We start from the raw sequence: 14,466 nt of genomic DNA, 5'->3' as shown, positions 1-14,466 counted from the left end.
ATTGCATGGTGACGTGGATTGATACAGTGTTTTAAGATAGCAAACCCCTTTATATATTTTCTCTCAAAAATCCTAGTAAACTCCATGCAAATTAGGCAGGTACTTACCTGATAAATAAATTGAAAACTTAGAGACACAGAAAGATTGTCGTTTGTCCAAGGTTTCCAGGGTCAGAAACTGATGAAAGGCCCTGATTGGGAGCTGTGAACTGGGTTCTAGTTCTAATTCCAGTGTTATCCACAGAAACCACATAACATCTAATATCATGACCAGACTACTTTGGTGTTTAATACTCCAGTGGTGTGGCACTTTTTCAGTGTTTACTCTTGTGTCTTGGTCAAATTCCAAGTCGGGTAATTGCTCTCTGCTTACCTAAATTTCTCCCCCTGTTTTAGATGGGTAAGTTATTTTCTACTTCTAAAAACTCCTTCCAGTGTTCTTGGCTCTTAAAACTGTCTCATCGCTGTTCAAAGGTAGTCACTTGTCAGTGGTCAGTGTATATAAACCTTCTGAAGACACTGACTTGCTGTAGGAACATTTAATGAATTATTATTTGTAAAATGTTTTACATTTTCCAATAGTTTTTTCTCCTTCTTTATTTAAAAATCATACTCTTATTATAATTTTTGTAGGAAAAGGCAGTAGAGAATTCATGTTTTAAGTAGTTTTTTCAGAGCTTCTCCTCCAGCATGGTTACAGGCATATTTCACTTTCTGTAATTCAGAAATTTCTGACAATAGTGTGAATCCTTAAATTTTTTATGTTAATCTACTTACTTTCCCATTGACTCACTTTATAATTTTAGAAATTTATTAAGAATGAAGTTATCTTGGCCCTGAGATGTTAATTAAAATTATACTGAATAGAGCAAACATTTTAAGCTTATATAGTTTAGGTATTTTAATTTTAAAGATACATTCAAAATGAAATTAGTTTGGCCCTGAGTTGTGTAATAAAAATTATACCCAATGGAGCAAACCTTAATATATTTAAAGAATTATATTTCAGAGAAATATGAATGCTAGCACTCAATTCTTACATTAAATGTTGGCTGTTGGCCCTGTCTAAGCAATAGGGCAAAATAATGTGAAAACCTTGAGGGAAGTTTGCCATCTTGGGACCATAGGTATTTTTAGGTCAGCTTGAATTTCCAGGTTAGAAAAGCTGAGTGGGAAATCACCTCAAGGAGTGATCACTGAAAAGGTATTGAACTCAGGTCATGGATTTTCCATTCTTTCCTAAAAGGAAGTAGAACCATACCCTATCCTGGGGGTTGTAGGATAGCATGTCTGGTCAGCAGTGTTCTGAGGTTTAACACGGAGACACCATAGACCAATGACAACCTGTTCTTGCCCAGACGGGGAGTCTTGTCATCTAGCGCCCTATCATCATGGTCTAGAGATCTGAGACATGTCCCTCTGTCAGCTCTAGCAGGTGTGCACCTGACCTTCAGGAGCCTTTTCCCCAGAGCACACACTTGTGTCAGTGAATTCTGTCTCAGTGAAATACCAGAAAGACCTCCAGGTTAATGTGAAAGCCTTGATGAGACAGTGAAACAGAAGCTGGAAGATGATAATACATCTGTTCTTAGTTGAAAAGAAATGAGATTATTGGTGGATATAGAATACATTAATTGCAAGCGGGGAGAGTCAATTGTCTAGTTAGAGCAGTGCTTCCCGATCCTTTGGAATTGTAACAAGATCATTTCTTCAAACCATTTCATTCCCTGTATGGTCTAATATATAGCATGCCATAAAGAAGCAGAAGTAATCTATTTTTAAAACATATCACAACATCCTATTAATGAAATAGTATAACGTTGGTGAATATATCACAAAATTAGGAGTTGGAATTATGAATTTAAAAGCTAACATATGTGAAATTTAACATACTTAATTTTAAACTACTTAACTTTTCAGATAAGAACTAAAGGTGGCTGAGTGGCTTGCCCAAGGCCACAGAGCTAAACTAATCCCTAGGTCTCCACACTTCTAGACCCTGGCTCCTTTCAGCTCTTCCAAAATTATGCCTGCGGGGATTAGTGGCCCCTGAAATATGACAGTTCTTTTGTAACCTGGAGGACCATGTTCATCCCTCATTGCCTCCTTCACCCAGCCACCAAGAAAGGAAAAGATGAGAAGCTAGAGGCGAGACTTGACCCCAGGGCTTAATAATCAAACTTGAGCCAAAAAAGATCGATATTCACACGAGAACCCAGAATTATTGACACCAATGTGATCTTTTCAGAAATAGCAACTCTGAACTGAAAATCTCATCAGATAAGGCAACCAGGTGAACCTTTGAAAACTACCTATTATAATTACATTTATAAATAAAGAAATAAGAATGAAGTTATATCTGGACCAAAAACAGTATTTGGTTTTTAAAATTTCTTCTATATAAGCTAAAATAATACATTTCTCAAAATACAGCTACCCTGATGTCCTCAAATTAGGTTATAGACATTAATATTTTAAACTTCAAATTACTTGTTAACATTTATATGTATGAACTACTCTTCATACACTTGTCAGCTATTTTAAATCACCTGAACTACTTCTCATACACTTGTCAACTATTTTAAATCACCTCAACAAAAACACCAGTTTTACCATGCCCCACCACTGGTTTCTCTATACATAGTTTTATAACCCATCATGAAAAAAGGAAGACATTTCCAGGGCTACAAATGTTCAGATAATGTGAAAATATTTTTGGAATTATGCAGGTAGCAATGTTAGTCCACAGAATATCTCTGCCAGAAGCTAAATGCTATCACAGCCATTGCAAACACTAAAACCTGTCAACAACTGCTTACTTTTTTCTACCAAAACTGTACCACAAAGTGGCATAATTCCAAGAGTTATATGTGTGAAGAATACTCTTTAATTATGAGAATCATTCTAATTGTGAAATTATTTGTGTTGTTATTTCACAACAGAAGGTTTCCGGGATCTCATTTAGAATGTATTACACAGGAGACAAAAACATCCATTGCAAAGGGGTGGCAGTACCCACAACACTGCAATAACTGAGCCTAGAGCAGTTATTCTGATTCGGTGCTTATTGGTAAAGTCTGTCTGAAAATGCAGATAAATTAGCCTATCTTCTAACACAAGGCTATGTGAAAAATGGCTGTCCAAATACCACTTCCTGTTCACAGCAGACATGCTATACATTGGGAATGTGCAGAGAAATATGATAAAGTGTTATCACATCACTCCAGGCTGAAACACGGCTATGTCTGCAAAACAGGAAGGTGTGTGAGGGATAATGTGTGTCTTTAGGCACTATAGTATGTCAAAACCGCAAAGACAATGTGCACCAAAAGATAGCTCCATCATAACCACTTTTTTATGATTGTCTTCACAGACCAAGATAAACAAAAAGCTGCGAATACAGGAAGAGGCCTTTAATGCACGAATAGAAAAATTGAAAAAGGCCTGAGGGCTCCAAACAAGGAGAGTGATGCTAAACTTCACAGAAACAAACAAAACCAGCCAGAATAATAGACTCTCTAGAGCACCAGATCGCCTTCATTTAGCTGGGAGAGGAAAACCAAGCCCCAATTTTTATTATCCTAACTAATTAGAAAAGTATTGGGCCCAATTTTGCTACCTCCTGTCCCATAACAGCCTCTGAATTTATTACACTGTGTGTAATAAGAACATTTTGTATGTAAGAGTTTGGAGAATTATATATAAAAATACAATTACTTTTACAATACTCCTTTGACATTTTGACTAGTAAATGTTAATCATCTTCAAGGAGAATGAAGTCAACTTTTTAAAATAAAGAAAAAAATAATAATTTTATCCACACTGACCCAAATGAACTGCCACATTGCTGAAGCTTTGTGAACATAGACCACCACCGCACTGCTGAGGATAAAACTTGCTAAACAATAGGGATTCAAGTGCATCTACTAGGGGTTTTTTTTCCTCCTTAAATCAGTTGGTTTTCTTATTTAAATGTTTCAGTGTGAAACCAATTTTCTGAAATTATATAATGTAGTTTGAAGCACTTTAATTTATTCTGTACTGTATTTGTTATTTCTAATCTTGTTACTCTCCCAGGAGAATACATGACCTATATAAAAAGAAGCAATGTATAAATGGTTATTAAAGACCAACCTATATATAGATTGTAAAAATCTTAAATACAAATCAAACTCACAGAGCTCTTAAAATTAACCATTATATTGCAGTAGAATGATTGAAAATATCTCAAGCCTTTAAATATCTTTATTAAAATATAATTTCAAAAGAAAATATCCATTTGTTGACTGATTGTCCCTAGTTGGACAAACTAAATTAACTACTACCTCGGCCCTTTCCCAATTTCTGAGACTTCCGAGTATTCTAGAGTGTAGAGCCTTGCTAGGAGGGGGCCATTCCTCCAAGAAGTTTCCAGTTTATACTGGAACCAGATGTACTTGCATCTGGGTGGCACTTGGTCGAATATGTTCTGTCCGTGCTCTGCCCTTGTGCTATAACCTTACATACTTACTCTATCTGTACCAAAGGGATTTGCCCAAAATGTATTCATCTGGGGCCGAGACAGATCTGGCAGCATTTGATATTTTTTTAACTACATTGATCATCAAAATAAGAGAAGTCCTTAAGATGAAACCGTGTTTACTGTTCACGAAGTTCCGAGTCTGGAAGGCCGGGAGATGTGCCGAGATGTTTCTTCCTTGAGCTGTCATGCCTAACTGAAAATGCTGATGGCCATAGAAGATCACTAGGAGGGCTCACAAGTCTTGATTTCGCCAAGCAGTCTTTTTCCAGAGAAAATAGAGGTGAAACTAGAGAAACCACAAATAGGGAATAAAGGAGCTTCTCAAATCACCAAACGCAGCTTCAAATGCAATCGTTGGCACAGAGTGGACCTCCATTTCCAATAAAGTGTTCTTATTTTGAGCAAGGGTACCAAGAGTTTAAAACTGAATAAAAAATAGCAGTAAGATCCCTAAAAGCTACACAAAGACAATATCCTATAAGCATGCCAAAAGCCTGCCTCTGGAGTAAGACTCCTAGGGTCTGATGGTAGGGTAGCTTCACCTGACTTGTGTGTGACTTTGGACAGGCTGTTCACCCTCTAATTGCTCATCTATTAAATGAGGATAATACTTATTTTTGAGGTAGTTATGAGAACTCAATAAATTCGTTTTAAATGATGTTTGTTCTAAGGTTTGGTTTCCGTTTACCTCCTAGGATAACCCCAAAACCACTGCCCATCCCTAATACCCACTGTCCAGTTATTGGATCAGCCTCTTTGCCAGAATTCCCAGCCATCTCTGTCTCTCCACTGGAACTTGTGGATCGATACATCCTCCCATGGTAACTACTTTGCCACCCTGTTTTCATACATCTTTCATGTTGGAGCACCCCGGGGATCCCTGAGGCAGCCTGGCTGTAACATCTAATAATGATAGGAGAAAGAACAATTGTAGTGGCAGTAGCTAATTCACAGTCACTGCTCTTTAAATTAATTTTGTTGATAAAGGAATATATGCACTCCATTACCAAAAAAAGAAAAAAGTGTAGACGATGAAAAATAAATTTCAGGGCTTCCCTGGTGGCACAGTGGTTAAGAATCCGCCTGACGATGCAGGGGGACACGGGTTCAAGCCCTGGGCCGGGAAGATCCCACATGTCACAGAGCGACTAAGCCTGTGCGCCACAACTACTGAGCCTGTGCTCTAGAGCCCATGAGCCACAACTACTGAGTCCATGTGCCACGACTACTGAAGCCCACGCGCCTAGAGCCCATGCTTCGCAACAGAAGAAGCCACCGCAGTGAGAAGCCCATGCACCGCAAGGAGGAGTAGCCCCAGCTCACCGCAACTAGAGCAGCAACGAAGACCCAACGCAGCCAAAAAATAAAAAAATAAAAATAAATTTCACCTTAGCTAGGTACCTTCATTTCTCTTCCCATGAGGCAACCACAGCTTCCAGTAAGTCCGTAGGAAAGTGTTTGCCCATTTAAACAATTTTTTGCCCATTTAAACAATTGGATGCTTGTATAGGGGGGTCTTTTTTTTTAAACACAATTTGAATTGTTCTTTACATTGCTTTTTTTGTCAAACAACATATCTTAAGATAATTCTCTATCAGTACTTTTTACGACCATACAGTATTTTATTTTAGCAATTCCATAACTTTTTAACTAGTTCTACCTATGAACTTTTTATTGTTTTCAGTACTTTTCTATCACAATCTGTGTGAACATGTATGATTATACCTAAAGGATGACTTCCTAGAGAGGGAAATTTCTAGGTCAAATTTAGTTGCGTTTCCAGTTTTGATAGACTGTCAAAGTGCCTTCCAAGGATATTTTACCAACAGCATATGATAACTCTTTCTCTACATCATTACTAACAGATGCATTGGCCAAATTTTTAGTATTCTGATAGATAGAAAATACTGTCAAACTATTGTTTTAATTTGCTTTTATTGTTTTACTCCACAAGGACTGAGCACCTTCCATATGTTTATAAGCAGATTTAAATATATACATATATGTGTGTGTATGTGTATTAATCCCCCTAATAACCCTAAGAGATAAACAGATAGATATTATTGGCCTCATTTTATAGTTAAGGAGGCTGAAGCTTAGAGAGATTTTTTTTTTTTTTTTTTAATTTTTGGCTGCTTTGGGTCTTCATTGCTGCGCGCGGGCTTTTCTCTAGTTGCGGTGAGCGGGGGTTACTGTTCGTTGCAGTGCGCAGGCTTCTCATTGCCGTGGCTTCTCTTGTTGCGAAACATGGGCTCTCGGCACGCAGGCTTCAGTAGCTGTGGCATGAGGGCTCAGTAGTTGTGGCTCGCAGGCTCTAGAGCGCAGGCTCAGTATTTGTGGCACACGGGCTTGGTTGCCCCCGTGGCATGTGGGATCTTCCTGGACCAAGGGTCGAACCCATGCCCCCTGCATTGGCAGGCGGATTGTTAACCACTGCACCACCAGGGAAGTCACTTTTTTTAAAAATTTATTTATTGGGAGATTATTAACTTGAACCAAATTGCACAATTGAAAATTGATAGATGGATCAGGGCTTGAAATCCAGGTCTGACCTATTTTACAGATGAGGAAACTGGAACATAGAAAAAAATTAAGTAACTTTCCCATGATTACACAGCAAGTAAAGTGGTAGAACCAGGTTTTGAACTTAGGCCTGTGTGATGACAAAACCCATATACTTTACCTTTACCTTCATCTAACTATTTCGCAGTCGATATGAAACGAAGTGAAAACTGACCTTTCTTTTTGTTTTTAATTATAATAAGGTAACAAACTTGTTTGTATTGTAAGCATATTAAATATTTAGAAAATTTATGCAGGGATGGAATGTATAACCCAGATCCATTCATTCTTTCATTTGTGTGCTGTATATTCATTGAGTACCTACCACGTGCCAGGGCATTTAGCAGTGAGCCAAACAGACATGGTCTCTGCCCTAATAATTTAGGAGAGGGAGACAGCTAATACTAACTGTGATAAAGACAAGCTTCAGGGAATTATAAGAATATTGAACAAAGGAGCTTGATCTGGTCTGGGAAGTCAGGTAAGCTTCCTATGAGTTTTGCCACTTGTGCTGCGATCTCAGGGATAGGTAGAATTTAACTAGACAGAAGAAGGTGGAGGAAGATAGATTTCAGGCAGAGAAGGAAGCATGTGCCAAGTCCCTGGGACACAGGGTGAGGCTGAACGATTGGTCACAGCCAGAGCTTTCTCGGGGACCTGTAGCCCACATTACAGATTTTTACTTTTAACCTAAAAGCAGTGGGAACTTGTTGATAAGTTTTAAATAGCAAGTGACGTCAGATTAGTATTTTTAAAAAGGTCATCTCCCTGGTGCCAGGACTTCTATACATTGGAGACGTGGAAGAGAGAGTATTCTCATAAAAGCTATAGCTCCACTTTTTAGCAATTTCTAAGAGAGAGAGAAATAAAGAAAATTTTGGGCTTTTTTAAAGTCACAGGGTCCGCCTACCCTAAGCACTCTTTGGCACAAAGGCAGCCCTCTGAGGAGCCAGCTGAAAAACCATCCCCAACCTCTCACTTAGACAAGTAGCAACCTTTCTCTTATCATCCACAGTGAGATAGCTTCTTTCCATTTGCAGGAATAATTTGGGGTGATTTTTTACTCACCCCCATGAAAAGTTTCAAAGAGAAAATATATTCACTATGTTACAGACAAGCCACAGACTGCCACTATTTCAGGTACTTGCAGGCACCGTTGTGCCTAAATATAGCTGCGGAGTCATTTTTCCAAAATCCAAATATAAAGCCCCTATTTCTCTCCTCCATTTGATTGGAACCATTCAACCATCCTGCTAGATAATAAGTTTGCATGTTCTTAGATTGCATTTCATTATGCTTCAGTTCCCCTAGAGAAGAAACGTGCTCCTTTTCCCAACAGTTGTAGAGGAGAAATACTTGTGACATCTCAAATTTCAGTCTCAGGAAGCCGGCCCTCTTCTGGACATCAAAGTCTTATTTTTTCCTGGACATTGATTTGTTAAATAAGAAAAGTCAGGACCTCTTTGCAGCAGCCAAAATACCTATTAATTTAGGTTTCCTAAGCAAAAAGGAATCTAAATCAAAATAATACCATCTTGTTGGAATTCAAATTTCAAAACGAAGAGAGAATACTAAAAATTTATTTTGCTTTTAGGCTCCCTCTCTCGTTCATGGAAGTACCCTCAGTGGAGATCAGTTCATCACTTTTTTGTCAGAGCTGCCAGAGTTTTGTGTGATTTAATTTTTAGCTTCAGGGAGTGTTGAGTGCAGATGTCTCCAATGGTCATTTTGGTGTTTGTTTCTTTTTTTTTTTTTTTTTTAATTTAACCTGTTATTTATTCAGGGCACCTTCTAGGTACTGGGATGAAATAAGACAGATAAGGTCCTTGACTTCATGGAATTCATGGAATTGAGGCTATCCAGCAACTTGAAATCAAGCTTGGTAATGGTCATCTGTCATCCTATCATCTAGAAAGGGTTAAATAGCCTAGATATTAATATTTTCATTGAATACCAATCTTAAAATCAAAAGGAGGAAAAAGCAGCCCTTGTTCTTATACCAGTGAACATTTATGTTCGGTCACCGTCAAAACATGACCTTCATAAAACCAAGGCCCAAATTCAAACAGAATAAAAGTAACATAGTACTCATCTTCCAGTCCCATAGGGAGTTAATTCCACAATGACTAACAAAATATTTAGGATTTTATTTCCTTATCTTTTTCTGTATAACCATTGATTCTCTTATTTTTTATTAACGTTATCCAATCCCTTTCAGCTGTGATTGGACTTCAAGGATTAGGATAAAGTTAAAGTTTGCACTGAATTTGTAATAATTAAAAATTCAGGACGAAAGAATAAAATATGTTTCTACTCTACTTGCCAGATCCAGAACTTGTAACATCTGCTTAGGAAACATAGCTGAGTGATTGAACAACCATAATGACCCACAGGATTCAATTTTAAAGTAGTTGGACCATAGGACCATGGTGACGAAAGTCTTAAACATCATCTAGTTCAATCCTTTCCAGATGAAGAAACTAAGGCCCCAAATGGTAAAAACCTCTGTGATGACATGGCTAATTTGTGGCAGGGCCCAAACTATCAGTTCTTCATTCATTCATTCATTCAAATATGCTTATATTCAACAAATATTTACTGAGTATCTTTTGTGGGTAAGAAACAGACATAACCGCTGACCTCATGGAGTTTATAATCTAGTGGAAGAGGTGGATTTTAATCAATCACACAAACAATTTTAAAAGAATAACTATAATGGGTGCTGTTGGGCAGGGAGTTATACTCCACAATGAGAGCTGATTTAGAGGAATTTGAACAAATCAAGGGAAGTTCCCCTGGGAGAGTCAGATTTAAAGGGTGAGTAGGCACTAATTAGGCAAAGAAGGGAGAAGAGAGTTTTTAGGCAAAGGGAATAGCAAGTGCAAAATCCCTATGAAAAGAGAATATGGGATGATATCTCATTGTAGTTTTGATTTGCATTTCTCTAATGATTAATGATGTTGAGCATTCTTTCATGTGTTTGTTGGCAGTCTGTATATCTTCTTTGGAGAAATGTCTGTTTAGGTCTTCTGCCCATTTTCACACTGGTCAGAATGGCCATCATCAAAAAATCGAGAAACAATAAATGCTGGTGAGGGTGTGGAGAAAAGGGAACACTCTTGCACTGTTGCTGGGAATGTAAATTGATACAGCCACTGTGGATAACAGTATGGAGGTTCCTTAAAAAACTAAAAATAGAACTACCATATGACTCAGCAATCCCACTACTGGGCATATACCCTGAGAAAACCATAATTCAGAAAGAGTCATGTAGGGCTTCCCTGGTGGCGCAGTGGCTGAGAATCCGCCTGCCGATGCAGGGGCACAGGTTTGTGCCCCGGTCCGGGAAGATCCCACATGCTGCACAGTGGCTGGGCCCGTGAGCCATGGCCGCTGAGCCTGCGCGTCCGGAGCCTGTGCTCCGCAACAGGAGAGGCCACAACAGTGAGAGGCCCGCGTACCCCCCCCCCAAAAAAAAAAGAGTCATGTACCAAAATGTTCACTGCAGCTCTATCTACAATAGCCAGGACATGGAAGCAACCTAAGTGTCCATCATCGGATGAATGGATAAAGAAGATGTGGCACATATATACAATGGAATATTACTCAGCCATAAAAAGAAACAAAATTGAGATATTTGTAGTGAGGTGGATGGACCTAGAGTCTGTCATACAGAGTGAAGTAAGTCAGAAAGAGAAAGACAAATACTGTATGCTAACACATATATATGGAATCTAAGAGAAAAAAAAAAGTCATAAAGAACCTAGGGGTAAGACGGGAATAAAGACACAGACCTACTAGAGAATGGACTTGAGGATATGGGGAGGGGGGAGGGTAAGCTGGGACAAAGTGAGAGAGTGGCATGGACGTATATACACTACCAAACGTAAAATAGATAGCTAGTGGGAAGCAGCTCAGCTCGGTGCTTTGTGACCACCTAGAGGGGTGGGATAGGGAGGGTGGGAGGGAGGGAGACGCAAGAGGGAAGAGATGTGGGAACATATGTATATGTATAGCTGATTCACTTTGTTATACAGCAGAAACTAACACACCATTGTAACACACTCACACCATTGCAATTATACTGCAATAAAGATGTTAAAAAAAAAAAGACAACATGGGAAACAGAGGATGCGAAAGGGGGCCTGTGTGGCTAGAGCCTTGAAAGGGAGAAGGGGCATTTTCCAAAGTTGCAAACGAATAGGTTAAGGATATTAGATTATGCAGAGCCTGTATGTCAGGATAAAGAGTTTTGTCTTTATCCTGAATACAGTAAGTTATTGAAGGGTTTTCAGCAGAGACTTGCGGGTGGCTGGTGACGGACAAGCACCTTTGAACTATGCAAAGAGGACTCTAACTGCAGTAGGGAGAAGGGACCAGGGAGGACGAGGTCCCTGGTCCTCTTTCCGTGACACCACACATGTCAGAAGTGGTCCAGCAAACCCATTCTCCTATTATTGCTAAGCAAAAGGCTGATCTGCATTTTCCAGATCCCTTTGCAGTGAGGTGTGACTATGGGACCATGTTCCAGCCAGCGGAATGTGAGTACAAGTGAAATGTGCTGCTTGAAGGGTATGGCTCAGGACCAGACCATACCTCTTCCACGTTCTCTCCCCTCCCTCTCTGCTGGCTGGATGGCAGCAAGGAGAGCGATGACTCAAAGGTGATAGAGCAGCTGTCTGCCTGGGTTCCTGAAGGGCCACATGACAGGTGACCCTTATCCACTCAGAGCACATGCCCAGACTGTCATATGAGGGGGAAAGGAACTTCCATTTCTGAGAGTGACTTTGCTCTTGGGTCTGTCTGTTGCTGCAATTAAGCCTGCCCTAATTAACTCAATGAATATATCTCTCTGTGTTTATGCGTATGTAGCATGTCTCATATGGGTCAATGTCTTTAAACTGGGAGAACAACCAGCAAATTCATTACCTAGGGACCTGCTTATAGTTTTATTGCATAAAGTAATTACTTCTTAGTTTATATAAGCCCACAGTCCCTCCTAAACTGACATTCTATGAAATAATTGACAGAGCCTCATAAGTATGATGAACTACACACTCAGGAAACTCCCACGAGAGGCCACACCTTCAATACTTCCCACTTTAAGTGAGGCTAGGAATTTTTTAAATGTCTATGGATGGCTTGGGATTTCTCTAATATAATAAGTATAAACAAGACTCTAGACTATTAGTTTGCTAATAGTTTTTCCCTTAGGCCAAGGTTATTTCCTCAGCTGAAATACTCCTTGATTCACTAAAAATTATTTACTAGATGCCTACTCTAGAACCTGGCTAAGACCCCTACTAGAGCAAATATTGATATGTTGGCTAATTGATGCTAACTATATATCCAGTTCTAAAGACTAATATTTATTTCAGAAGTATTATTTCTGATTTGGGTAGTTCGCAGTCCATAGGTTAAAATAAACAGCACAGTCAGATCACAGACAGAGTTGGAAATAGAAGGAGCTTATTTTTTCCCTCTCTTAAACATGTTCAGTCACCAGTTGTTTACTTGCTATTGGTGATCACCTGCGTCAGTTAGGATGCTTTTGGCTACAAATCAATAAAATCCTGAACTCAAAATGACTCAAAAAATTATAAAAATACACTACATAATCTTACAAAAAAGAAGTTCAGAGGCAGGGAGCCTCAGTGACATCATAGAAGACCCAGATCATTTCTGTCTGTGGTGTCCTCTTCAGCACCTTGGCTTTTGTCCTGAGTTGTCCCCTCCTAATCCCAAGATGACAATTACGTCCTCACAAATTTTTTCTTCTCTTATATTTCATTTTAACAGGAAGAAAAACTTTTCCCAAAGCCTGCCAGTAGAGTTTCTCCTGTGTCCGTTTGGCCAGAGTTGTATCACATGATCAATCCTAAACCAGATACTGGTAAGGGAAGTAGAATGATCAGGATTGACTTAGGTGAGTCAGGATGCACCAACTGGGGTGGGGGGAGTGGCCCTGAAACACATGGTCAGCCAACAGCTGAACAAAATTGGGATTCCCTTCAAGAGGAAAAAAGACATAGAATGGTTTTTGGGCAGGTCACTGCCATTTCTACTCCACCAAATGATCTTTCCTCCATAACATTTTTTTTTTAATATTTTAAAAAACTTATTTATTTTATTTTTATTTATTTTGGGCTGTGTTGGGTCTTTGTTGCTGTGCGTGGACTTTCCCTAGTTGCAGCGAGTGGGGGCTACTCTTCGCTGCAGTGCACAGGCTTCTCATTGCAGGGGCTTCTCCCGTTGCAGAGCATGGGCTCTAGGCGTGCGGGCCCAGTAGTTGTGTCACGCGGGCTCTCGAGTGCAGGCTCCATGGCATGTGGGATCTTCCCAGACCGGGGCTCAAACCCATGTCCCCAGCATTGGCAGGTGGATTCTCAACCACTGCCCCACAAGGGAAGCCCCCATAACGTTTTATACCTTGGAATGTCCTAGCATTCTCAGCATTCTTCAATTCAAAATTTAGGTGGATAGATAGGTAGGTAAATAGACAACAGGTATTTTTTTCTTCTTTTTCAAAGATTGTGCTACTGGTGCTGATTATTATCTCTATGTGTGGGTGTGGTTTTTTAAATGTTTGCCACAGAAGGAGCTACTGCATTCCAACATGTCTATGAAAATTAGCTAGAAATTTTTGAAAACAAATCTATTCATCTCTTAAGGCGCTAGACTCATATTGAATTATTAGTACCATTTCCTTTCTGCTGAAATTTTGATGACAAGGTCGTCATTCATTCAACCAAGTGTGACCATTTTAGATTCAGTTAAGTGTCTTTATTCAAGGTGTCCTCATAGGCTCCTTTATTTGTTAGAACCATTTCAAAATGAATAGACTGATGAATCACCAGAGCACTGCAAAGCCAACCTCAAGGACCAGGGCTAAACTGAGGAGACAAAACAAGCAAAAAGATGATGCAATTACAGACTTGGGAAATTGTTCATGATTTAGAGGGAAAATCTATCATTAAATATGATATGTGTTTTGTGGGAAAAAATGATATGCAAAGACAAAGCATTTGAATAAAATGGGAGTTATCTGTTGATGGTAAGGTTGCACGTGATTTTTAAATTTTTTCTGTATTTTCCATAAATTCTCTATTAACTTTTTAACTAACAAGAAGTACACATCACTTCTGAGAGGTTGATGCTGCACCCTAGCCTTTCAGTGTCATTGCCCTTTTGCCAGCTTCTGGACCAACCCACTGGAAGCCTGGTTACCCATTTTCCCTGCCCTCTCTGGTAGGGAGTCTTTACAGCAGCAACCATTAGAAGGCATAGGGTACCGTTTGGACCCAGGGAAGCACAGAACGCTTCCCAGAAACAGCTCCTACTCTGAAAAAGCTCCCAATCTGAGTTGAATACACTGGTGCCTAG

The 14,466-nt window shown here is 39.4% G+C and overlaps 1 protein-coding gene across 2 annotated transcripts in view; it reads left to right on the top strand.

Annotated features, from left to right (window-relative positions):
• The window catches only part of CABCOCO1 (ciliary associated calcium binding coiled-coil 1), a 127,546-nt gene extending 122,253 nt beyond the window's left edge, over positions 1 to 5,293 (top strand). The window contains exon 8 of one of the 2 annotated variants that reach the window (XM_082611051.1): positions 5,217 to 5,293. In XM_082611051.1, the coding sequence (XP_082467177.1) occupies positions 5,217 to 5,246 (30 nt within the window). In that variant the 3' untranslated portion in view covers positions 5,247 to 5,293. Of the gene's footprint in view, positions 1 to 3,372; positions 5,138 to 5,216 lie in introns of those variants that run through there. The other variant, XM_082611050.1, reaches the window with a different exon arrangement.
• Positions 5,294 to 14,466: the final 9,173 nt, after the last annotated feature.

The sequence above is a fragment of the Mesoplodon mirus genome (genome assembly GCF_964341445.2).
Source record: "Mesoplodon mirus genome assembly, chromosome: 2".
NCBI classification, from domain to species: Eukaryota; Metazoa; Chordata; class Mammalia; order Artiodactyla; family Ziphiidae; genus Mesoplodon; species Mesoplodon mirus.
The sequence above is the reverse complement of the archived record's forward strand: the minus strand, read 5'-3'. Positions and strand labels throughout refer to the sequence as shown.